Below are 23,248 nucleotides of genomic sequence, written 5' to 3' on the forward strand. Positions count from 1 at the left end.
TAAACCTGGCTTCCCTGTCCCTGAGGAGAGAACACCACCCCAGTCTAAGTGGTAATACATTTGTTGAAGGCCATACAAGCAGGAAGAAATTCCTATAGAAATGTGGGGACACTGTCCCACCCTGGCAGGTCACCTCCTCAGGCAGCCATTGCCCGAGGCCCGAGAGTGTGGAGACTGGCTCTCACGGAGTGAAACTTTCTCTTCAGTGCTTCATTCAGTGAGGCTACTGTCTAGAGTCCCAGTCGGTCAGCAGCAGCACAGGGGACAGTGCCTGTTGTGGCTGTGGTCCCCAGAGTCCTGTGCTCTGCCTACACCCCGAGAGGCAGTAGTCTGCAGTGGTAGCATGGAGATAGATCTGCCATCCAGGGTCTTGGCAAGCTTGTGGCAGAATGGTAGTGGTTTCGTCTCTTTCCTTCCATACAGGAGGTTAGTGGCCTCCCCCACTTCATGCTCTTCTCCTGACCACAGGCTAGCCCATTATGGACTGACACCTCCAAAACCATGAGCCCAAAGAGACCAGTGATCCCACAGGAAGGGAACGCTGAATCAGCCCATATCGTCCGTGTACAGCTTTGGCTCAAACCACAGTATGGGACTGACTCCCAGTGCAGGTGATTTCTCAAGCTGGAAAGGTGGATACCAGAGCTCAGGGGGCTCTAGCTGGATGGGCATGGTGGGTGAAGTGCAGGGGAGTAGGGGCTTGATGCACTATGGGGTGCTCCATGTCCTGCAGCTGGTCAGTAGTACATGGGCACTGTCAATGAGAGCAGTTGCCCAGGTTTACCGCCAGCTGTAGTCAGAGCAGAGGGCCTATCCCAGGACTGAAAGCATTAGGTCTACCGAGAGGAGCAGCTCGTTCTAGTCATGGTGTTGACTTTGCCCTCAAGCACAAACTCTGTGGGTCAAACCCCACCAGAATGTCACCAACGGGAACCCATGACAAGATAGAGCTGGCTCACAGAAGTGTGCCCCCAGGAAGGAGACAACACCCTTCAGTGGGGCGAGGGGGAGCCCATGAAACAGAGCCGCATGCTCAGACCGTGGTGGGAAATAATCTGGAGAAGAGGCCAGCACAGTTCGGGATGGAAGCGGTGGGTGGGAAGAAGTTCAGGACAGCAGAACCAGTGCGATTAGCGGAGAGTAAAATCCTGGCATTAATGATGTGTGAAGACCAGACCAAAAGCCGGGGTGTGGTGAGGGGAGCCTGAAACAAAACAGACACCAAGAGCGGAAAACCTGAAGAGCAGCAAGAAAAACCCAAAATGATCAAAGAACCTGCAAATGAAGTTCTCCAAAGAAAGGAATGTTGAGAAGCGTCTAAAGGGGTTCACAGAGCCAGAGTCGTGGGCAATGCAGAGCAGGAGTCGTAGGCACAGTATTGAGCAGCCTGACACATAGGAAACCGTAGTATGAGGGGAAAGGCTGGGCCTGGAAGTGGAGCAAAGAGAAAGTGCCAACCAGTTTTTCAATTTTGAAATCACATCGATGAGAACACAGAAAACTTGAAACTTTTCCAGACACCCACCAGTCAACTGACATCTAAGAAGCGTTCCGTCCGACCACAGTGGAAAGCTTCGTTTAAGCTATGTGAACACACCAAAATAAGCCACCTTCTCAGCCCTGTGAGCCATAACACATCACAAGGACTGAAATCCAGACTGTCCAGACCTCAGCAGAGCAACGAGTCACCCACAGGAGAGCTGGAAGACTGTGAGCATGTGGAAATCAGAAAGAGTGTGTAAAAGTAGCCCGCAGACCAAAGATAAAAATCACCATGGGAACTAGGGTGTATTTTCAGCAAAATGAAAATGAAATCAAGCTAACACAACACCTAGGGAGCAGCACTCTGTGATTCTTCTTGGTAAACAAGGGAGGCCCGGAGTCTGTGCTTTGACTCAGACCTAGAGATGGGGCACAAGCGAAACCCCAAATAACTAGTTACATGCAGGCCATGAGCAGTGGGAACAGGCAGCTCCAGGAGGAAACAGCCAAGACCAGGCTCTTGCATTTTGGGACGGCAAAATGGACATTTCTAGTTAGTTTTACTGGTCAAGAAAGAGGAATGGAAAGGGTCATCACCCCAGAGTCCGTGGACACTAAAGGGACGATGCAGAAGGAATGGCCTCACACAGACACACCCAGCAGTGTAAAGGAAACAACCCAGGATTGGAAAGCAAGAGTGTAAAATTAACACGAGAAAAATAAAAGGTCAGAGCAGCCCTGGAGCAGGCAAAGGGATTAAAGTCTTAACTAAAAACACATTACAAAGCAAACTGATTCTAAGAGGCCTCCCAATCAGATTCTCGTCCTTTCTGGGAGAAAAGGCACCAATCTCACCGTGCATGAGAGCATGAGAGGATGACACACACAGCTCACTTCATTATTTCTAGACAATTGCAGCCAAGTGTAGGAGCTCGTGGGGTATGGCGGTGCATTGCCTTCTCACCCAGGTGTAGCATGAATAATAAAAACCCAGAGACAGGTGTTGGGATTCAACCTGAAGATCAGGAAAGCAAAGCAGCCAGCCACTGACTCTTAACCTCGACCTCAGACTGAAATGACGACCCTTCCTCAACAAATCCTCAGAATGAGACTGTCTGAGAGCTGTCTCCTCCTGTCTTATATTCCTCTCTAGTGTTGGGATTAAAGGCGTGCACCACTACCGCCCAGGCGTCTATGACAAACTAGTGAGCTACTGGGATTAAAGGTATGTGCCACCACTGCCCGATCTGTATGGTATATACTATGTTCATTAATCCAAAGGCACAATGTCAAATGTCTGATCCTCTCTAAGTGATCTGTGGGTTTAATGAAATCTCAGCTAAGATCCTGGCAGGCTTTACTGTCAAATTTGATGGACTGGTTTTAAAACCTCTGGGGTTCATAGGTGACCCAACGTGGCCAAACAAACCTGAAAAAGACAGTATCAAAGAACTTCCATTCTTTGACACCAAGTCTACTGAGCTGTTGTTGTGTGAGGTGTAACAGGAAACCACACACAGTATCCCTCCTGTGTGTGCTCAGCAGGGTGCTGGTTGAAGAGACCCAGTGGACAAAGGGAAGTACCCACAAGGAGTTGTAACAATTCCGGACATCAGAAACTACTCAAAATGTTACAAAATGAAACATGAGGGGTCTAGCCAAGCTCCTTATGGTGAGGAAACACCTGCGGGGCGGGGGCGGGGCAGGAGCAGCTGGAAGGAAGTCAGGCTTATCCTAGCTCACTGCTCAAGGGTGGGGAAGTCATGCTGTAGGCCAACTAGGAAGCCAAGAGCATGGATTGGGAGCTGGAGGGACTGGAAGCCTTAAAGAGCTATACTTCTGGCCCTCTCTTGCTGTGCCTCAACCCCAAACATTCTGCAACCTCCCAAAACAGCACTGCAGGTCAGGGACTGAGTGTTCAGACACATGTGCCCTGAGGGCATTTCACACTCAACCCTAAGCAGGAGCCTAGAATGAGTCTGTGTGGTTCTGAGTTAAAGGAGCACTATCAGGGAGGGTCATCAAAGACAAAGGGTAAAGTGGGCTTTGCTGGAATAAGGATTAGGGTCAACACTGAAGAGCATGTGAGGAGAAGGTTTGCATATTTATGTTAATACTGTGTTTGGCATCCAGAAGTCATAAAGAGCATGTACTTTAATAATATAAATACAAACAATCTGGTCTAAGAAAAATAGGCAGGAGGATAGTCAGATAATTGGTCCTAGCATAGAGAATGGCTGACACGGTGGGCGGAGACAGACAACAGTGCAGCCTGAGGAAGCCCCGAGCAGCCGCCCTCATGAGAGCAAGCCTGTCAGGACTCAATGACCAGACTTTTCCTCAGTCTCCACGGAGAGAACCAGAAAGTTTGCTCAACAGAAACTGAGCACACTGTTCACGCAGGCTGACTTGCTGTCTGGGCATGTCCTCAGGAGTCCCCAGGGCAAGGATGTCTGGGGTACCGGTTGTGAGAGGTGGAAGGATACTGAAGGAACCGGTGGAAAGAGGTCTGCTGAGGTGGGAGAGAGCATGGCTCAGTTGGACGTGGCTGGGAAGGAGAATGGGAAGGAGACCGTCTGAGACCCCATGAACAGCATGGCCAGTGAAGCGCTGGGTGCAGATGGATACAGGACGGAAGGATAGGAAAGGCTCAGAGAGGGAAGTCAGGGCCCAGTCAGTGGTGTCCAGGATGGGATGGGGACATGGATATTGATTGGCATCCTTGCTTCATTGCGGGTAACCGTCAGTTGATCATGATGTCCTTGGCCTCTGATCCTCAACATGATTCTGCTGGAAGTTTCCAGGTCTTGACACATTGCTCACTCATCTGAGCACCAAGTTCAGCCCATGTCTGCTCTCTCTCTCTCTCTCTCTCTCTCTATATATATATATATATATATATATATTTTTTTTTTTTTTTTTTTTCAGAGAACTGTAGGGTGGCAGGACTCACAAGGTGACCCAGGCCAGGGGCTATGGTGCCTAGAGCCATGAGTATGGCTTTGCTTGTGTGATTTTAGAGAAATGTGAAGGAGTAGTTGGTGGGCATGGCCTATAGGGGGCTGCTGAACCCTCTGTGGGGATGGCCTATAGGGACAGCTGAACCCTTAGTGGGGATGGCCTATAGTGACAGCTGAACCCTTAGTAGGGATGGCCTATAGGGACAGATGAACCCTTAGTAGGGATGGCCTATAGGGACAGGTGAACCCTTAGTGGGGATGGCCTATAGGGACAGCTGAACCCTTAGTGGGGATGGTCTATAAGGGCTGCTGAACCCTTAGCAGGGATGGTCTATAGGGGACTGCCCATACCTGTGGGTGACCAGTGACCCATAGGTGTCAGAGAAGACTGAACATTTGGGAGAGGGGCCATGAGTCACACTGTGATCCCCAGGGGAGGTGGCTGCTGTCCCATGTCAATTGTAGAGCTGAGTCCTTCCCTCCTAAAAACATTTCTGACTATGGAGACAGATATTTACATGTTGCAGAACATGAGAGCAGATCCAGGTGGGTAAGAGTTTATTGAAGCCATGGGCTGCAGACAAGCTGATGTCAGGGGCAGGTAACCAGAGCAGAGGGACAGGGGGATCCCTGTCCAGTGACCCAGAGGATCAGCAGGCCTCCTGGGAAGCATAAGGAGAGGTCAAGTCACGAAGGATAGATTGGAGCTTCATCCTGGGGGCTGTCTTTCCCAGACCAGGATCAGACTGAGAGAAGTGGGAGAGGCCACAAGGAGGGACATGAGCCAGCTGGAACCAGGAACAGACCCATCAACAGCTGGACTTCTGGCCAGAGCAGAGGCCACAGCAGGCCTGGCTGGAGCAGGCAGGTCTGCAGATCAGGGACATGCTGGAGCAGGGCTTGCAGCAGCTGGGCTGGCAGGAAGAGGCACAGCAGGAGGAGCTGGGCACACAGCAGGCGGGTCTGCACACAGGGCGGCAGAGCAGGGACACGCTGGAGCAGGGCTTGCAGCAGACAGGCTTGCAGCAGACAGGCACACAGCAGGAGGATTGACAGCATGAGGGCTGGCAGCTAGACTGCTGGCAGCATGAGGAGGATCCAGAGCAGATGGGTGTGCAGCAGACAGGCTTGCAGCACAGGGTCATGCAGCAGGATGGCTGGCAAGGAGAACAGGTGCAGCAAGCTGGCTGGCAGCTAGACTGCTGGCAGCATGAGGAGCCAGAACAGGTGGGTGTGCAGCAGACAGGTTTGCAGCAGACAGGTACACAGCAGGAAGATTGGCAGCATGAGGGCTGGCAGCTAGACTGTTGGCAGCATGAGGGTGCACAGGAGCTAGCACAGACAGATTGGCAGCAGGGGCTGGACACACAGCTCACTGGGGTGCAGATGAGTGTCAGGCAGGGGGCTGGGGCACAGCAGCTGGGGACACAGCAGCTGGACTGGCAGCAGCTGGGGGCACAGCAGCTGGGCTGGCAGCAGCTGGGGGCACAGCAGCTGGGCTGGCAGCAGCTGGGGGCACAGCAGCTGGGCTGGCAGCAGCTGGGGGCACAGCAGCTGGGCTCACAGCAGCTCTCTGGGCAGTCGTCCACCTGCCAGGAGGAGTTGGTGCAAGCATCAGAGCAGACGGACATGGTGGAGGCGGCCATGGTGGGGTTGGATGGAGGAGGGTGAATGAGTGTTGAGTGAATGTGTAAGAGTGTGTGTCAGGGGTAGGATACGCTGATTTTATACTCCTCCCTGGCTGGTACTTCTGGCCCAGCCTGTGACCACAGCTTCCTGGTTGCTGTTGGCCCTGTTCCCGCTTTCATTTCCCGCGTCGCTGCTCACATTGGCTGGTGCCTCGTCTGTTGTTTAGTCTTAGGGTTTCACAGGGACCACGTGGACTTTCTCCGCGGGGTGTTTGGGTGTAAGGGAGTGCTGATGATGAGAGAGGGCCACATGGCCATGGGTCACTACTGGCCCTGGATGTCATGGGCTGGGGCAGAACTCTGCCCTTCTGTGGTGTTTAGCGATGGTCAGAGGGGCTTCTGGGTAGAGAAACTCTATGACTTCCCTTCAGGGATCTGTCAGTTCCCTCAAGCTGGGTAGCCAAGTACCCAACTGTATGGCTAACTGAGCTGTCACTGCCTCACCATGGAGACTGAAGTCCATGCATGTCAGCTGTCAGGGCTGGTCTACCTGAGCCAAGGGGACTGCCCAGGTCACCCAGCTCCTGAGGCTGCCAGCATTGTTGGCTTTTGTCCCTGACATCTGCTTTCTCCCTGTGGGTTGTGTCCAGATTATCCCCTTTTATACCATGAGTTGGATGATAGTCTGCCTAGCGTCCCACCATACCTTGGTCATCTGCAAGGACCCTACTTGCCAGTACAGTCACATGTGCAGGTCTGAGACCTCATACCCAGCATCTCCGGAGGGGCACATTTCAGGCCATCTGGAATTCCTGCTTAGGAGCAGACCAGTGTCCCCCAAGCCCATCACCTAATCCAGATATCCTGCTGACCCATTGCTTCCCCCACCCAGGACTGGCTTTACTGGGACCCAGCAGTGGGCACCAGTGTCACACAGCTTAGGAATGGCCTCACGGCCTTTCACCCTTCCTTCCTGTACCTTGACTCTAGAGAAGAGGGCTTGTGTGTTCTGTAAGACACCAGTCACAGACCACCTGCACTTCTCCCAGTCAAATGGGAGCTTGTTGGGGGCCACAGCCCAGTGCACAGTGCCCTGTGGGAACCGTGTTGATAAGCCTCTGCTGGTCAAGCTACTAGGTCCCCCCTGTCGCTAACATGTGCCTGGACTGTCTTGGAAACTTCCAGCCTCTGGTTTCTATGTAACTATTTGTCCATCATGTCCACTCTCCTAGAGCCCTATCCCCGGTCTGGTTCTGTGGACTCTGCCTTTGCCTATCTGCCCGACCACCGTACAGTCTGTAGAACTATGTCCGAGAGTAGACCGCCTCTCTTCTCTTTCTTCAATGGTTCCTTATTTATTTTGCCCCAGTTGGCCGCTGGCTTGCTCTGGGATCTTCCTACCTTCTCCACTGCTGACCACCCTCTGTCTAGTCCAGGCTCATCTCACACTCTGCACCCCTCCCAGCTCAGCTGCTCTCCCACAGGTGGTGTTTAGGAACCAAGGCCCCAAGCTCTGCCGTAGGTGTGATGTTTCTTGGGCCTCCCAGGAAGCAGGCTGGGAGTTTCTTTGTGATCACAGAGGGCATTGGCACCTAGCGTTTCCTTTGTGAGTTGGCTTTCCCGCCGATGCTGCAATGAAATTTCCAAGGTCATTGACTTAGAAAAAGGAACAGTTTATTTTGGCTTGTGGTTTTAGAGGATTCCATCCATGATGGGCCGGTCCAGGCACTTTGGACGGTGGTGAGACACACATCATAGTGGGAACATGAGGAGGGGCAAGGCTGCTCATCTCCTGACAACCAGGAAACAAAGAGAGAGATGGTCCTGAGTCTCACCTCTTCAAGAGCTTGCTACCAAGTACCTCCCTTCCTCCCCTTAGGCCCCGCTTCCTATAGTGCCTTCAGCTAGGAGCCAGGCCTTCAACCCAGGCCTCAGGGACAGTCCAGGAGCAAACCACGGTGTCCTCATTACAGTACTAGGTCTTCCAGACTGGGCTTGTCTGGCCTAGAAGTTCTTGTCTATAGCCAGGAGATTTCACTGTGAATGGAGCTTGGATTCTGTAAATTCCTTTTATGCATATGTAGAGGAGATCCCAGGATTCCCTTTGTTACCTTTCTAAAAATGTTTTTTTTTAATTTTTATTTATTTAAATTAAAAGATTTTTAATTTTTATTTTATATTAACAGACTCAGCTGGTCAGGAAGATCACGAGGGAGGTCCCAAGTTACCCTCATGTTAATTGCTTCTGAGTGTTGGCTAGTCTCAGGCTCCTGCACAGGCCTTGGGTTTGGGGCACTTCCCCCCCTCTCTGTTGCTAGCGTGACATGCTAACACTCTCCTGAAGATCTTTATTCTCTTCCAGGAGTCTAAGCCCACAGCTTTCTCCCCTCCGCTCCCCCTTTGATAGTTCTGAACACAGCCAACCCACCTGGCTTGTCTCATGACCTCTTGGGGCCCGTTGTGCAGTCCCAAAGGCTCTCTTTTGGCAACAAACCTCTCCATGACCAGTGAAGGCCAGGCCAGACCGTTGATTCTATCTCTGGTGATGTTGAACTAGGAAGAGGAGCCTCTCACAGGAGATGGAGGAGGCCCTCCCCACCAAAATTCCCCAGGGGTTCTGCATGACACCAGAGGAGCTGTGGGTGGCCTGAGGCCTCCCATCCCAGGGGTGGGGGACAGAACTCTGTCTCAGCACAGTGTTAGCCATTGACACGGGGAACTCCCTTCAGTGGTCACTCTCTCTCATACGTATGCAGAACTCAGCAGAAGCTTGAGGAAGCGGGGAGGCAGGATCATAGTTGATGCTAGATGCCTCCCTTTCCTCACTGGGAAAACAGGACAGCCAGGACCCACTGCTCCCAGAGCTGACGAAGCATCTGTTGTCAACATGAGTAACACAGGCAGAGTGTCTCCAAAGAGCAGCAACACAATGTAAAGGGAACGCATGCCGTGGCAAACTGCGGTCTAGCTCAAGAAGGCTGAGGCAAGGGGACATTTCCAAAGGCCGGGAGGGTTATGTGGGGCATTTGAAAATACGCCCTGGCCATGAGCACAGCAGCAAGCACAGCGTCCATTACTGGTTGCAGGGCAGAGGCTTGGCAGATGTCCTCAGAGATGTTTTACCACATGAGGCGGTGGGCTCCTCTGTGCCACACTATGACCCCAGCAGTTCTTGTTGGGACAGGTGCTTGCCGTTGGTCAACCATGCAGGAAGTCTGCTCCAGTACATCCCCCCCCCCAGATTCACTACTTATTCCGCGGTTTGGGATTCACAGCTCAAACCTGTGGCTGTAGCCTGGCTCTGAGAGCTTTCATGATGGAAAAGCTGAAAATACGCAGCCACTGTAAAGGAGTCATCATGGCTGTTGTGTTGTGAAACCATTACCTAACCTCTCCCTCACCTTGCCTTTGCCGCAGACCTTCGCCCCCTGGACATCCTGGCAGAGGCGGTCCCTTTGAACGGTGCTACAAGTGGGATCCGGATGGTGCAGGCCGAGGGTGTGCTGGGGCTCCAGTTCTCAGCCACTGAGCCTCGTACCATGAGCTTCCCCGCCTCTAGAATCTTCTCCAGCTGTGACCTCTTCCCTGAAGAATTCTCCATTGTCGTCACTTTGAGAGTCCCCAGCCTTCCACCCAAGGTCAGTGGCACTTTTTCTTCTCGTAAGTGTAGTTTTTCTCCTTGCTTTTCTTTATTGATGTTTCCAGCATGCATGCCCATAGAGCGCTGTACTGATCTGAGCCACAGAGAGCCGCTTGGCAAAGGAATCTGGGATCTGGAGGGCTTGCCTTGCCCACATCCCAGCCCCATCCCTGGTCAAGTGCAGGCCCTGTCTGTGCAACCTTCGGCCTGATGGTTGTTGGTATTAGCACAGGTTTGCACTGCCCTGTGGGGTGGTTGTTGATACATGCATGGGTTGGCACAGATGGCGGTTGATGAATAGCCAAGGGACGGTGTGGACTAATGGTGAACTGCATAGTCATGGTTTTGGGTGGCTTAGTGGTTGCTAGAACAGTCATAAATTTGTACAACCTGACGGTTGTTGGTATAGTCTCAGTTTTGTACTGCCCGATGGTTGTTAGCATGATCATGGTTTGTGTGGCCTGATGGTTGTTGGTACCACCATGGGTTGCAAGGTCCAGGGATTGTTCCTATAGCCACAGGTTTGCACTGCCCACTGCAGATTTGTGTGGCCTGATAGTTGTTAGTATAGCCAAGGATTTGCACGGCTCAGTGGTTGTTGATATAGGCATAGGTTTTTCTAAGTCTGATTACTGTTGGCAGAATCAAGAGTTTGCACAACCCAACAGCTGTTGGTAAAGTCAAGGAGTGGCATGCCCAATGACTGTTAGGACAGTCTCAAGTCTTTGCAGCTAGTTTGCAGCTAGGGGTAGTTACATAGCGGCTTTCAAAGCCTGGTGATTGTTACTGCAGAGACAGATGTGAGATCAGTTGTTGGCATAGCCACCTGTTTGGGTGGCCTGGTAGTTGTTGGTCTAGCCAAGACTTTGCATAGCTCAGTGGTTGCTGATGCAGTCCACGAATGGGCACCACCTCTGGTTGCTGGTGTGAACCCAGATATGTAGAGCGTGATGGTTGTTGTACAGTTCCACAGTGGTTGGAGCGTACACATCTCTGTGGTTACTAACATAGTTTTTGATGTTTACATCTGGAGGATGATCAGTATGGTCACAGGCTGCTGGTATGGTTCTGGGTGTGTATAACTCAATGGTTGTCATTGTAGTCATGGGTTTCTACAATCAATGTAGGATAATTTGATCACTGCAGAAGTCCTGTGTCCTTTCACAATCCCCTGGCCCTGCCTCATGGCCTACAGCATGAGCGCCTGTTGGTTGATGTGTTTTGTACATTTCACATAGGTAGATCATTGAATCTAGCCATTCGTGACTAATTGCTCAGTGTATGTCCTCATGGTTTCATGCATGTTGTAGCGTGTGGCACAGCTGCCTCCCTGGTCATAGCTGAGTCACCTCTAGTTGTGTGCACATACTGTTCACATGTGTCAACTCTGGTCAGCAACCAATGGGCACTTAGGCTGCCTCAACTCGGGCTTGGAAATGATGCTGTTGTCAACGTTCCTGCCCTAGGGGAGTCACTCTCATTGCTCCTGGGGACAAATCTAGAGGTGGGATTCTTGGGTCACCTAGGAACTCTGTGACTTCTGAGGTACCACCAGGCTGTTTCCATAATCATTACATTATTTGGTGGGAAGTGTGACAGGAATCTGCTCCCTCTGTGTGGTTGGGAAGCAAAGAGAAGAGGGCCAGGGTCCCGGTGTCCCCTTCAGTGGCACGTCTGACTTACTTCCACTTCTTAAAGGACCCACCGGCACCCAGCAACACCATGAAGTGGGACCAAGCCTTTAGCACAAAGGTTAGGTAACAAAATGAAGACCCACAGCTCCCGTTCATTACTGTGATGCTGGATTCTGTTGTTGAGGACGTTCATCCACGACACAGAGGTGGTGGTCAACATGCTTGTCTCTGAGGATGGCGTGGGGGTAGCGCTTGCTCAGAGTGGCTTGAGGTGCGCCACCCCTCTCCAGCTTTCAGAACAGGTTCTGAGGGTCGGTGTCAATGCTTCTTGGTCTGTCTCCACCAGGGTCTTTGTTTTTCTTCCTTGTGCTTGGCTCTGCTCGGGTCACTGACCTGAGGCCTTTCTCGTCATGGTGTCCACAGCTGTGCGCTTCTCCCATCGCAGGCCTTCTGCTGCCTCCGTGCTGTGATGGGCGATGCTGCGACAACCTGACAGGATTTGGAATCATCTAGGGGACCCTTCTGGGCATGCCAGTGAGGGTGTTTCCAGGGCGGATTAACTGAGTTAACTGAGGGGGAAAGAGCCACCATGGATGTGGGGGGCACTATCCCACGGGCTGGTTTCCCGACTGAATGAAAAGGAGAAAGTGGGCTGAACACCCTGAACACCAGTGCCTCTCTCTCTCTCTCTCTCTCTCTCTCTCTCTCTCTCTCTCTCTCTCTCTCTCTCTCTCCTTACTGACTGAGGATGTAATACAGCACTGCCCCAGTCACCACTCCTCCCCTGCCATGAGGGACTGTGTCCTCAGACCCTGAGCAAGGATCGAGTTGCTTCCTGACATTGCTCTTATTGGGTGTATTGTCATAGCAATAAGGGGTTTTTGGTCTCATCATCTCAGCGTATTTTAGTCTCCTCTTGGTTGTTTAAGGGCTATTCTATTCATTTTCACTTATTTCTAAGTTTTCTGATTTTTTTTTCTGTCATCAGTTTGTAATTTTGTTCTGTTCTTGCCTGAGCTTGTACTCTGTGTGTTTTCTCTCCTCAGGTTAGCTTCATGACCCATATATGTTCTGTGTAGAGAGAACTCTACACACACACACACACACACACACACACACACTATCTGAGCCTGTGTCACACTGATACCACCATACTATTCACACTCACACTTTCACCACTGACACCATCACCACCCACACCTACACCACCCACACCTACACCAGCCATACCTATAACACACACACCATCCACACCTATACTGACATCAGCCACATCTATAACACCAGCATCATCACCACACACACTACCCACACCATTCACACCACACACAGCTACACCACATATACCTACACCACCAACACACACACACCATCCACAACCACACCACACACACCATCCATACCCACACCACACACACCTACACCACCAATACCTATACCACACACACACCACACACACCTACACCACACACATCTATACTATCCATACCCACACCACACACACCAAATACACCTATACCACCAACACATACACCACACACACCTATACTACCCATTCCCACAGCACATACACCAACCACATGCATACCACACACACCTATACCACCAACACCTACACCAACCTTACCCACACCACACACACCTAAACCACACAGACCTAAACCACCCCCACCCCCACATGTACACCACCCTTAGCACTTACACCTACCCCCCCAGTCTACCCATACCCCCACATTAGCAGAATACTTGCTTGGCTGCTGTGAGGAGACCCTGCAGGGATGTCCTGCATCGTGTAGACCTGCCACAGTGTTCAAGTGTTCTGTTTTGGTTAGTCCTTCTGCTAACTGTTCTACTGAAGCCGAGGTGTTAAGTCCTCAACTCACTTTGATGTGACTCTCTTTGTTTCTATTGACTTTTGCTCTATACTAGTGGTTTTCAACCTTCAAATGCTGTGGCCCTTTAAGGCAGTTCATCATGCTGTGGTGACCCCAAACATAAAATTATTTTCATTGCTGCTTCGTAACTGTAATTTTGCTACTATTATGAATTGTAATGCAAACATCCGATATGCAACCCCATTAAAAGGTTGTTTTATCGAGGGTCAAGACCCCACAGGATGGGAACCCCTGCTCTATACCTTTGTTTTAAGCTCTTCTGTGAACCCAGACTGCACACACTTCAAGCTACTTAACATCTGTACTCACTCAGTTCCAGTGAGATAGAAAACGGTTGCTCCAGGACAGGGGAGATGACTCTGTGGGTGAATGCTTGCCACCTAAGCCTGAGGACTTGAGTTTGAATCCCTAGAACCCATGTGAGAAGCTGAAAATGACAGGGAGTGTCTGCAACCCTAGCGCTAGGGAGGCAGAGACAGGAGAATCGGTGGGCTCATTGGCCAGCCAGACTCATTGAACCAGGGAATGACCATGTGATGTGGGATATCCTTCTGTATGTGTGTTGCTTTTATCGCTTGGTGAATAAAGCTGTTTCAGCCAATGGTCAAGCAAAATATAGCTAGCTGGAAGTTCAAACAAAGAGACAGGGAGAAAGAAGGGTAGAGTCTGAGGATTCTGGGAGGCAGGACCTTGCCCTTTCGGTCTGAAGATTTGGTAGAAGTCAAAGTTTTCTCTAGTGGTTGGCTGTGTTGCTTATCTGATCTTCAGCTTGAATCCCAATATCTGTCTCTGGGTTTTTATTATTCATGCTATAACCATGTCTTAAAAAATAAAGTAGAGAGGAAAGGAAGAAGAAACCACAGATAGTCTCAGGCCTCCACACACATGCATAACACACATGTGCAAACACATGAACACATACACACGAGGCTACACAAAAGGTATTGCCCCTGTGGGTTGTTCCTTGCACAACTGGTGGTATTGTTGGTATGTATATTGTATTAATAAATACCCAAAACACAAGGACACGGGGTTGGAGAATAGGTCAAAGGTTAACAGCAGTTAACCAAGTCAGGTGTCTCACATCTACCTGTAAGGTCAGCATTGTGGGATCCAATACCTTCTTCTGGCTTCCACAGGCGCCCACATGTGCTTTGCAGACACTTAAACATGAATAAAAATAAATCGTAAGGAGGTGCTGACTGTGTAATTGGGGCAGGAGGAGCTCTGAGGACATGGACACAGGAGAGACTCCCAGTGCTCAGAGGGGACAAAGGACCATGAGTGTTATGGGTGCTGTCACGGAATGCAGAGAAGTTCACCCTGAAACATGCCCCAAGGCATCCACCCTCTTGCTCACATGGACTCCACCAGGCTGCCAGAGCCACCAGGAGAGCCTTGAGTTCTCACAGACAGAAGGAGGCACCGTAGACATCAAGACCTACGGGACAGCTCAGAAGAACATGCAAACATCTTCAAAGCCCACAGTCTGGGCGTGCCCACTCCTTCTCTGCCCAGGTGGAGAAGCCGCCTCAAGAACTGAGACTGCAGAGATAGGACAGTGGCTGCCACTTCCAAATGTCACCTGGCTGCTGACATCCCTGCCTCCCATGAAATCTAGCATGTCTGTGGGGTTTCCCCAGAGCAATGACCTCAGACAGCAATACTTGTTGACAGTCCATCCATAGTGAGGCAACAGCCTGACTCCAAACACAGACCAGGAAAAGGATGCCAGGAACTGAGACACGACACAAGCAGCCCAGGGGTATAAAGGCGGCCACCAGAGCACCTCACACACACTCACTCACTCACTCACTCACTCACTCCTCACCCTCTTCCATCCAACCCCACCATGGCCGCCTCCACCATGTCTGTCTGCTCTGACGCTTGCACCAACTCCTCCTGGCAGGTGGACGACTGCCCAGAGAGCTGCTGTGAGCCCAGCTGCTGTGCCGCCAGCTGCTGCCAGCCCAGCTGCTGTGTCCCCAGCTGCTGCCAGACCAGCTGCTGTGCCCCCAGCTGCTGCCAGACCAGCTGCTGTGTCCCCAGCTGCTGTGCCCCAGCCTCCTGCCTGACCCTCATCTGCACCCCAGTGAGCTGTGGGTCCAGCCCCTGCTGCCAATCTGTCTGTGCTAGCTCCTGTGCACCCTCATGCTGCCAACAGTCTAGCTGCCAGCCCTCATGCTGCCAATCTTCCTGCTGTGTGCCTGTCTGTTGCACACCCATCTGTTCTGGGTCTTCCTCCTGCTGCCAGCAGTCTAGCTGCCAGCCCTCATGCTGCACCTCCTCACCTTGTTGTGTGACCCTTTGCTGCAAGCCTGTCTGCTGCACACCCATCTGCTCTGGATCCTCCTCATGCTGCCAGCCATCCTGCTGTGTGCCTGTCTGCTGCAAGCCTGTCTGCTGCAAGCCCTGCTCCAGCGTGTCCCTGCTCTGCCGCCCTGTGTGCAGACCTGCCTGCTGTGTGCCCAGCTCCTCCTGCTGTGCCTCCTCCTGCCAGCCCAGCTGCTGCAAGCCCTGCTCCAGCATGTCCCTGCTCTGCCGCCCTGCCTGCTCCAGTCAGGCCTGCTGTGGCCTCTGCTCTGGCCAGAAGTCCAGCTGCTGCTGACCTGTCTGTTCCATGCTTCAGAGTCCCCCACGTGCATGTCTGCTATTCTCAGAGTTGAGAGCCCAGTGTTCCTGCTCCCAGTAGTTGGGTTCAGCCTCCGTCCCACGTCTCCCTGGTCAGCTCCCAGTGATGTAGCCATTACCCAACAGGCTCAAGGGGGACCCCTTGTATCCACTAGACAACTGTCCTAGGTAGAGACAGCAGGCTCTGTCTCCTCTTCCCCTGTCCTGGGCCTGGGAGCCGAGCTGACATGGGGTCTCTTTCTGTGTGGCCTCCCCCTCCACTCAGCTCTCCCCCTACTGCCCTCCATTGCCATCTTCTACTCTTGTGAACTAAAATAAAACTTAGATTCCAGAAAAGCCTGTGATGTTCTGGTTCTTTAAGCTTCTACATTATTCACTTCCAGTCCGACTGGTCCTTTCTACACCTGCCATGCCAGACCAGCTGCTGTGCTCCAGCCTCCTGCATTACTCTTTCTTATCTCTACTCCAGGGAGCTGTGTGTCCAGCCCCTGGTTGGATCATCTCTGGGATCCAATTCTGTTTCCAGAAGTTTCTGCCAGTTCTCACTCCTGGTGGCTTGTTTCCTGTGTGCCTCATCCTTTTTGGATGAGCTGTGAACTTGTCCTTGACAGAGCCCTAGTGGATGGAAGCCTTGGTTGAAGGTGCTAAAGCAGCAGGGGACATGATCAGCCATGTTAGATTTGGGACTTGACCTGAAAAAAACCACCCAGAACACACGGGTTTGAGGGACTAGAGAGATCTTCATGCAAACATTTGAATACATACACATTACACAAAAGATATACCTCCTGTGTATTGATTTTTGCACAGTCAATGATCTTGTTGGGATATTCAATTTATCTATAAATAAATAAAAAACGCATAGGACACGGGGATGGAGAATTGGGTCAGGAGTTGGCAGCACTTACTGCTCTTTCAGAGCTGGAACTCCCGCTCTGAGGGATCTAGTATTCCCTTCTGAATCCCACAGGAACCCACGCGTGCTCCACGGGTACATACACAGAATAAAAACAAACCTTCGCAAGAGCAAGGATGATTCAATGACATGCCCATAAATGTTTGCCTTTTAAAGAGTCCGGAGCAGGGTGGACCAACCAGCCTCTTGTTTTCTGCTGTACTGGCCATTTCCTGATGGCTTCTGGGCCACTGGCTTCCCCTGTGAATTCTATCACCCTCAGGTGTGTAGAATAAGTTAAAGTAAATACAAACCAATCAGAATAGGACAGAACAAAGCAGAAAAAAGGCATGCAGGCAAAGAGACACACACTTTTTCACACAGAGAAATCCCATAAAATAGAAAGTTGGAATATATATGAATATACATAAATGTATTGTATATTTTATGTATTTATTATTATATATTATTTTATATTATTATATTATATATACATATTTAATATATATTCTGATGTCATGTAAGAATAAATAACAAACAAACACATAGACATAAAGGTTAATGGTCAGACAAAGCATTATAAAACTTCTAAAATTACTTTTCAGTTCCTTTCGTGTTGGTATCTGCTGCTGGCATGGGGCCTCCCTGAAGTGTGCTTTGTAAACTCAGGGGGACTCTGCTGGATAATAGGAAATTTTCCTTTGTGAGTGGTTATCAGTTGGAATTAGGGATGGCATTTTCGTTCACTTCTTTCAGTCATGGAAGCCAGATCTTCCTCGGCCCTGTGCACGCCTCTACAATCCACAGCAAGGGTTGGTGCCTACCGGCCTCCTCTGGTAGCATGCAGGGCGCCTTCCAGTACCGTGAACACTAACTATTCCTAACTGAAGGCTTTAGGAAGACACCAGCTCCGCTTCTCAATGTTCAATGAGATTTATAGGTGTTGTCTTCAGCTGCAGAGTTTACCTTCAGCTCATGGAGAGCCACCATAGCCTTGGCAATAGCTTGGGTGTCTGGGGGTTTATACAGGCCCCTTTGGTCAACAAATTGGTTAAATGTAACCTATTCCCAGACCTGGAGGTTTAATTTGGTGGCAAGAGATGTCTATTTGGGAATTTGTCTCCCTGTTGTTTGTGATTATATTTCTTTCATATGTGTATTCATTTAAAGAAGCTCTACTGCTGTAGGTTTCCAAATGACCCCCAAATAGTCCTTAGTTTTAGTTTTCCTTCTTTGTACTCTCTCCCTCACCTCCCCTTCTGTTAGCTTCCCTGGTTAATCCTCCCATTCTAGCCCCATCTCGTCCATCCATAATCACATATTCTATTTCTGCTTCTTTGGGGATTCCTTCCCTTCCATACTTTTCTCCACACTTAACCTCTGCTTATGGAAGAGTTAGCAGTTTTCTTCCACATAGAAGCAAACACAAACATTACTTGCCATTTTAGATCTGGGTTATCACTCTCAGAATGATTTCTCTCTCTATCTCCATCAGTTTATCTGTGGATTTTGTGGGTTCATCTTTAAACAACTTTGTAGCATTTATTATGTAAATATACAACATTTTCTTTATCCATTCTGAACAGAAGGCATCTACGCTGTTTCCATTTGTTGCTGATGCAAATAGAGCAGCCGTGAACATGGGAGAGCAAGGTAGTAGGGTGCAGAGTCCTTTGATAAATGCCCAAGAGGGGTACAGATGGACTTGAGGTAGATTGATTCCCTGCCCTGAGGAACTGCCACACTGACTTCCATAGTGTCTGTACAAATTTTTACATACCCTAGCAAATAAATAAGTGTTCCCCTTTCCACAAGTTCTCACCAACTTGAGTTGTTATGTGTTTTATTGATCTTTCTACTATTGTTGGTGTAAGGTGATATCATAATGTAGTTTGGATTTGCATTTTCCTGATGACTGAGGATGCTGAACTTTTCTTTATGTGATTTTCAGCCATTCAGCCAATTTATCTTCTAGAATTCTCTGTTTAGAACCATATCTCATTTTTAATTGTGTTGTTTTCTTGATGCTCCCCCCCCCCCACGCACTTTTTGTTTTTTCCAAGAGAGGGTTTCCCTGAAGTTTCAGAGAATGTCCTGTAATATAGCTCTTGTAGACCAGGCTGGCCTCAAATGCACAGAGATCTACCTGCCTTTGCCTCCTGAGTGCTGGGATTAAAGGTGTACACCACCACTGCCTAGCTTGATGCCCATTCTTTTAGGTCATTACATATTTTAGACACAAGTCTCTATCAGATGTGTCTTCCCCGTTCTGTACTTTATCACTCTGTGCAAATGGCACTGCTGCTGACTCCAGGAGTCCCTTGGTTTTCTTTATTGGGCTGTCTCTATTTTCCCTTAGATACCGGAATGATTTTGCTGTCCCTGTAATTCTCACCCACTGCCTCTGGCTTCCACGAGTCTGACCAGTCCTGGTCATTGCTGCTCTCAGGGTTCCTGGGAAGTTTTCAAAATCTTCTGCTGGGTTGGCCTCACCGCTTCTTCAATGTAACACCTCTGCCTATGGATCTATCATATGACCCTGTCTTGTCAGCTGAGCTGGGTGTACAGATTGATGTCTTTCAAAAAAAAAAATCTGGCATGTATCAGCTTCTGTTTGAAATGAAATCTCTCCATCTTACTGCTTGGAGGCCCTAACACAGGATCTCATTCAGCCATTAGATTCCAAGCCCTGACGCCCATCCATCCAAGCCAGTGCCTGATATTATGAGTGGGAAGCCATTTGGAGACTCTGAGGCCCAGACTTTCCCCAAGGATGTCCCCTTGACCCTTAGAAATGTGGCCGACTACAGAAACCATGAAATAATAAGTAACAAGAACTCAGGGTGTCCTCAGACAATGGAGCAGTGCTGAGCATGGCAGGTGCACGGGACAGCGTCTACTAAACAAATTGTGCTCACAGTGCGTATGAAACCCCCGAGTTGTGTTGAGGGAGGGAGCTGGTTGTTTCCATGGAGCAACAGGAGCTCTGAGGACCTGGGTAGAGGAGAAGCTGCCAGCTCTCAGAGGGGACAAAGGACCATGAATGTTATGGGCACTGTCAGGGAATGCAGAGAAGTTCACCCTGAAACATGCCCCAAGGCATCCACCCTCTTGCTCACATGGACTCCACCAGGCTGCCAGAGCCACCAGGAGAGCCTTGAGTTCTCACAGACAGAGGGAGGCACCGTAGACATCAAGACCTACAGGGAAGCTCAGAAGAACATGCAAACATCTTCAAAGCCCACAGTCTGGGCTGTGCCCACTCCTTCTCTGCCCAGGTGGAGAAGCCACCTCAAGAACTGAGACTTCAGAGATAGGACAGTGGCTGCCACTTCCAAATGTCACCTTGCTGCTGACATCCCTGCCTCCCATGAAATCTAGCATGTCTGTGGGGTTTCCCCAGAGCAATGACCTCAGACAGCAATACTTGTTGACAGTCCATCCATAGTGAGGCAACAGCCTGACTCCAAACTCAGACCAGGAAAAGGATGCCAGGAACTGAGACACGACACAAGCAGCCCAGGGGTATAAAGGCGGCCACCAGAGCACCTCACACACACTCACTCACTCACTCACTCACTCACTCACTCCTCACCCTCCTCCATCCAACCCCACCATGGCCGCCTCCACCATGTCTGTCTGCTCTGACGCTTGCACCAACTCCTCCTGGCAGGTGGACGACTGCCCAGAGAGCTGCTGTGAGCCCAGCTGCTGCCAGTCCAGCTGCTGTGCCCCAACCCCCTGTCTGACCCTCATCTGTACCCCAGTGAGCTGTGTGTCCAGCCCCTGCTGCCAATCTGTCTGTGCTAGCTCCTGTGAACCCTCATGCTGCCAATCTTCCTGCTGTGTGCCTGTCTGCTGCACACCCATCTGCTCTGGGTCTTCCTCCTGCTGCCAGCAGTCTAGCTGCCAGCCCTCATGCTGTCAATCCTCCTGCTGTGTGCCTGTCTGCTGCAAGCCCGTCTGCTGTACACCCATCTGCTCTGGATCCTCCTCATGCTGCCAGCAGTCTAGCTGCCAGCCCTCATGCTGCCAGCCTTCATGCTGTCAATCCTCCTGCTGTGTGCCTGTCTGCTGCAAGCCTGTCTGCTGCAAGCCCTGCTCCAGCGTGTCCCTGCTCTGCCGCCCTGTGTGCAGACCTGCCTGCTGTGTGCCCAGCTCCTCCTGCTGTGCCTCCTCCTGCCAGCCCAGCTGCTGCAAGCCCTGCTCCAGCATGTCCCTGCTCTGCCGCCCTGCCTGCTCCAGTCAGGCCTGCTGTGGCCTCTGCTCTGGCCTGAAGTCCAGCTGCTGCTGATCTGTCCCATTCTTCAGAGTCCCCCACATGCATGTCTGATAATCTCAGAGTTGAGAACCCAGTGTTCCTGCTCCTCACATCTGGGCTCAGCCCCACACCCACGTCTCCCTGATCAGCTCCCAGTGTCAGCCATTATTGCTTTTTCCCACTGGTTTTCATCTGCCCAGATGCTGGCTACCATCCTGTGACCAGCTGATGACCTGTGAGTCCTACAAACCTAAAATTTCCCCAGAGCATCTGGCCACCCGTGGGAACAGGCTTTGTGTGGAATGTGTGGGTCTCTCTGGGACCCTGGCCTGAGCTACATCCAGTGTTAGCCTTCCACCGACTATGTGGGTGTCCTGTGTCTGTTTGCCTGGCTCTTTTGATGTAGCCATTACCCAACAGGCTCAAGGGGACCCTTTGTGGCTACTAGACACCTGTCCTAGGTAGGGACAGTAGGCTCTGCCTCCATTTCCAATGTCCTATGCCTAGGAGCCGAGCTGAAGTGTTGCTTCTTTCTCTGCTACCTCCCTCTCCCACCTTCCCCTTCCCCTTCCTTGCTGCCGTCCACCGCCATCTTCTACTTTGTGAACTAAAATAAAACTGAGATTCCTGGAAGAGCTTGTCTGGTGGTCCAGTCCTTTAGGCCTCTACATGTGTTCACTTTCCAGTCCAACTGGTAGCCACTCCAGTCACCATACACAAGTTCTTGGTGTCAAACTTGATGTAGTTGGTTATTTTGCCTGTTTCCAAGTCGATCTGAATGGTGCCATTCTCCTTGATGAGGAGATCAGAGTAGCGAATAACATGGACATGGTCAGTCACCAGACGTGGGACTGCTCTTGTACCCACAGAGATCTTTCTCACTTTGCATAACTTGTACTTGGCCTCCTCAAGTGTAATGCGATGAACAGCAAAGCGACCCTTGGTGTCGGATATCAGATGGAAGTTCTCTCCAGTCTTGTGATGATGACGTCCATGAACCCAGCAGTGTGGGTTCTATCGGTCCTGACTTTGCCATCGAGCTCAATCTAAAGCTGCACACAAATCTTTATTTCACCTCCACTCAGGGCACATTGTTCCCTAGGTAAATGATCAGAGGCAGACATTTCTTAGCTTGTGAGGACCACAAGCTAAGCTTGGATGGATGTGAGCAAACATGTCTGCCAACTTATCCAATGTTTTGAAGCAGCTACATGCTTCGCTGCACTGCGAACGGAAAGAGTCTCCCCTTCTTCCAGTGAATGAAGAAATTAGAGTTGGAGGCATCAAATGATTTTTTAAGACAAGTTTGTCAACAGAATGGGAATTGGTGGTTTGGCAGGCGGATGGCTCTTTTCTAGTGCTCAGCGCTCCAACAGCTGCTGCTCCCACGGGCGACTATGGTACATTTGATGGGCCTTATCTGAAGGGACAGCCCCTAGCAGCCTTTCAATGAACATGGGCCTCATGTTGTGGTGACTCCAACCATAAAAGTATTTTCATTGCTGCTTCATAACTGTATTTTGCTACTGTTATGAGTTGCAATGTAAATATCTGTGTTCCCTGATGGTCTTCAGAGAGCCCTGTGAAAGGGTGGTTCAAACCCTAAGGGGTCACGACCCACGACCCATAGACCATTTGATTTCTCTTTGCATTTAATCCATACATTCATGATTTTCTTTAACCATATAAAATCTAGGAACGGAAATGGGATAAAATCTATTTATCTTTGTATTTGTCTTTCTGAGCATCGACTGGGTTCACTGAATGTGATTGTTCCCAGTGACAGCCTGTTTCCCTAAAAGCCACGTGACTTTGCTCCTTGTGTCTGGATTAAGTTCAGCTGGACACACTCGCCCCCTCTCGCTCTCCGGGCCTGTTGATGGACGCCTAGACGAGAGAGAACAATTTAGAACACTCTGCTGTGCAGATGCTTCTGTAACCTGTGGACCTGGAGTCCTGCAGAGACCAGTGCTCTCGTCCACTCACCCCTTCCACTGGCAAACAGCAGCTGTGCACGCAGATAAGGGTCCCCCAAGTCTTTTTCTCTTCTAAAAGAATATTTTTAAATTGTATATATATATACACACACACACACACACACACACACACACATGAGTATAGTCCAGAACGGAGTGTGGATCCTCTGGAGATGGAGTTACAAGGCAGCATAAGCCCCTGATGGGAGTGCTGGGCACGGAACTCGGGCCTCTAGAAGAGCAGCC

At 50.5% G+C, this 23,248-nt stretch overlaps 4 protein-coding genes across 9 annotated transcripts in view; 3 read left to right on the forward strand and 1 right to left on the reverse strand.

The window, feature by feature from the left end:
* The window catches only part of Tspear (thrombospondin type laminin G domain and EAR repeats), a 143,499-nt gene that overhangs the window by 77,621 nt on the left and 42,630 nt on the right, over positions 1–23,248 (forward strand). The window contains exon 2 of the mRNA XM_057751529.1: positions 9,488–9,708. Within this exon, the coding sequence (XP_057607512.1) occupies positions 9,488–9,708 (221 nt within the window). The remainder of the gene's footprint in view (positions 1–9,487; positions 9,709–23,248) is intronic.
* Positions 5,252–6,088, reverse strand: LOC130862123 (keratin-associated protein 10-11-like). Of its 6 annotated transcripts, none has more exons than XM_057751556.1 (2): positions 5,983–6,088; positions 5,252–5,847 (listed from the first exon to the last, which is right to left on the reverse strand). In XM_057751556.1, the coding sequence occupies exons 1-2, from the start codon at positions 6,086–6,088 to the stop codon at positions 5,252–5,254; spliced, it is 702 nt and encodes a 233-aa protein (XP_057607539.1). The 6 variants fall into 6 exon arrangements, with proteins under 6 accessions (XP_057607539.1, XP_057607538.1, XP_057607537.1 ...); XM_057751555.1 differs by having other exon boundaries at positions 5,968–6,088; XM_057751554.1 differs by having other exon boundaries at positions 5,938–6,088.
* Positions 15,092–15,847, forward strand: LOC130861969 (keratin-associated protein 10-9-like). Its single transcript, XM_057751341.1, has one exon. It carries the CDS (start codon positions 15,092–15,094, stop codon positions 15,845–15,847), a length of 756 nt encoding a protein of 251 aa, XP_057607324.1.
* Positions 20,382–21,059, forward strand: LOC130861971 (keratin-associated protein 10-1-like). The gene is made up of 2 exons (XM_057751342.1): positions 20,382–20,873; positions 20,952–21,059. Exons 1-2 carry the CDS (start codon positions 20,382–20,384, stop codon positions 21,057–21,059), a joined length of 600 nt encoding a protein of 199 aa, XP_057607325.1.

Source organism: Chionomys nivalis, chromosome 19 (assembly GCF_950005125.1).
Source record: "Chionomys nivalis chromosome 19, mChiNiv1.1, whole genome shotgun sequence".
NCBI classification, from domain to species: Eukaryota; Metazoa; Chordata; class Mammalia; order Rodentia; family Cricetidae; genus Chionomys; species Chionomys nivalis.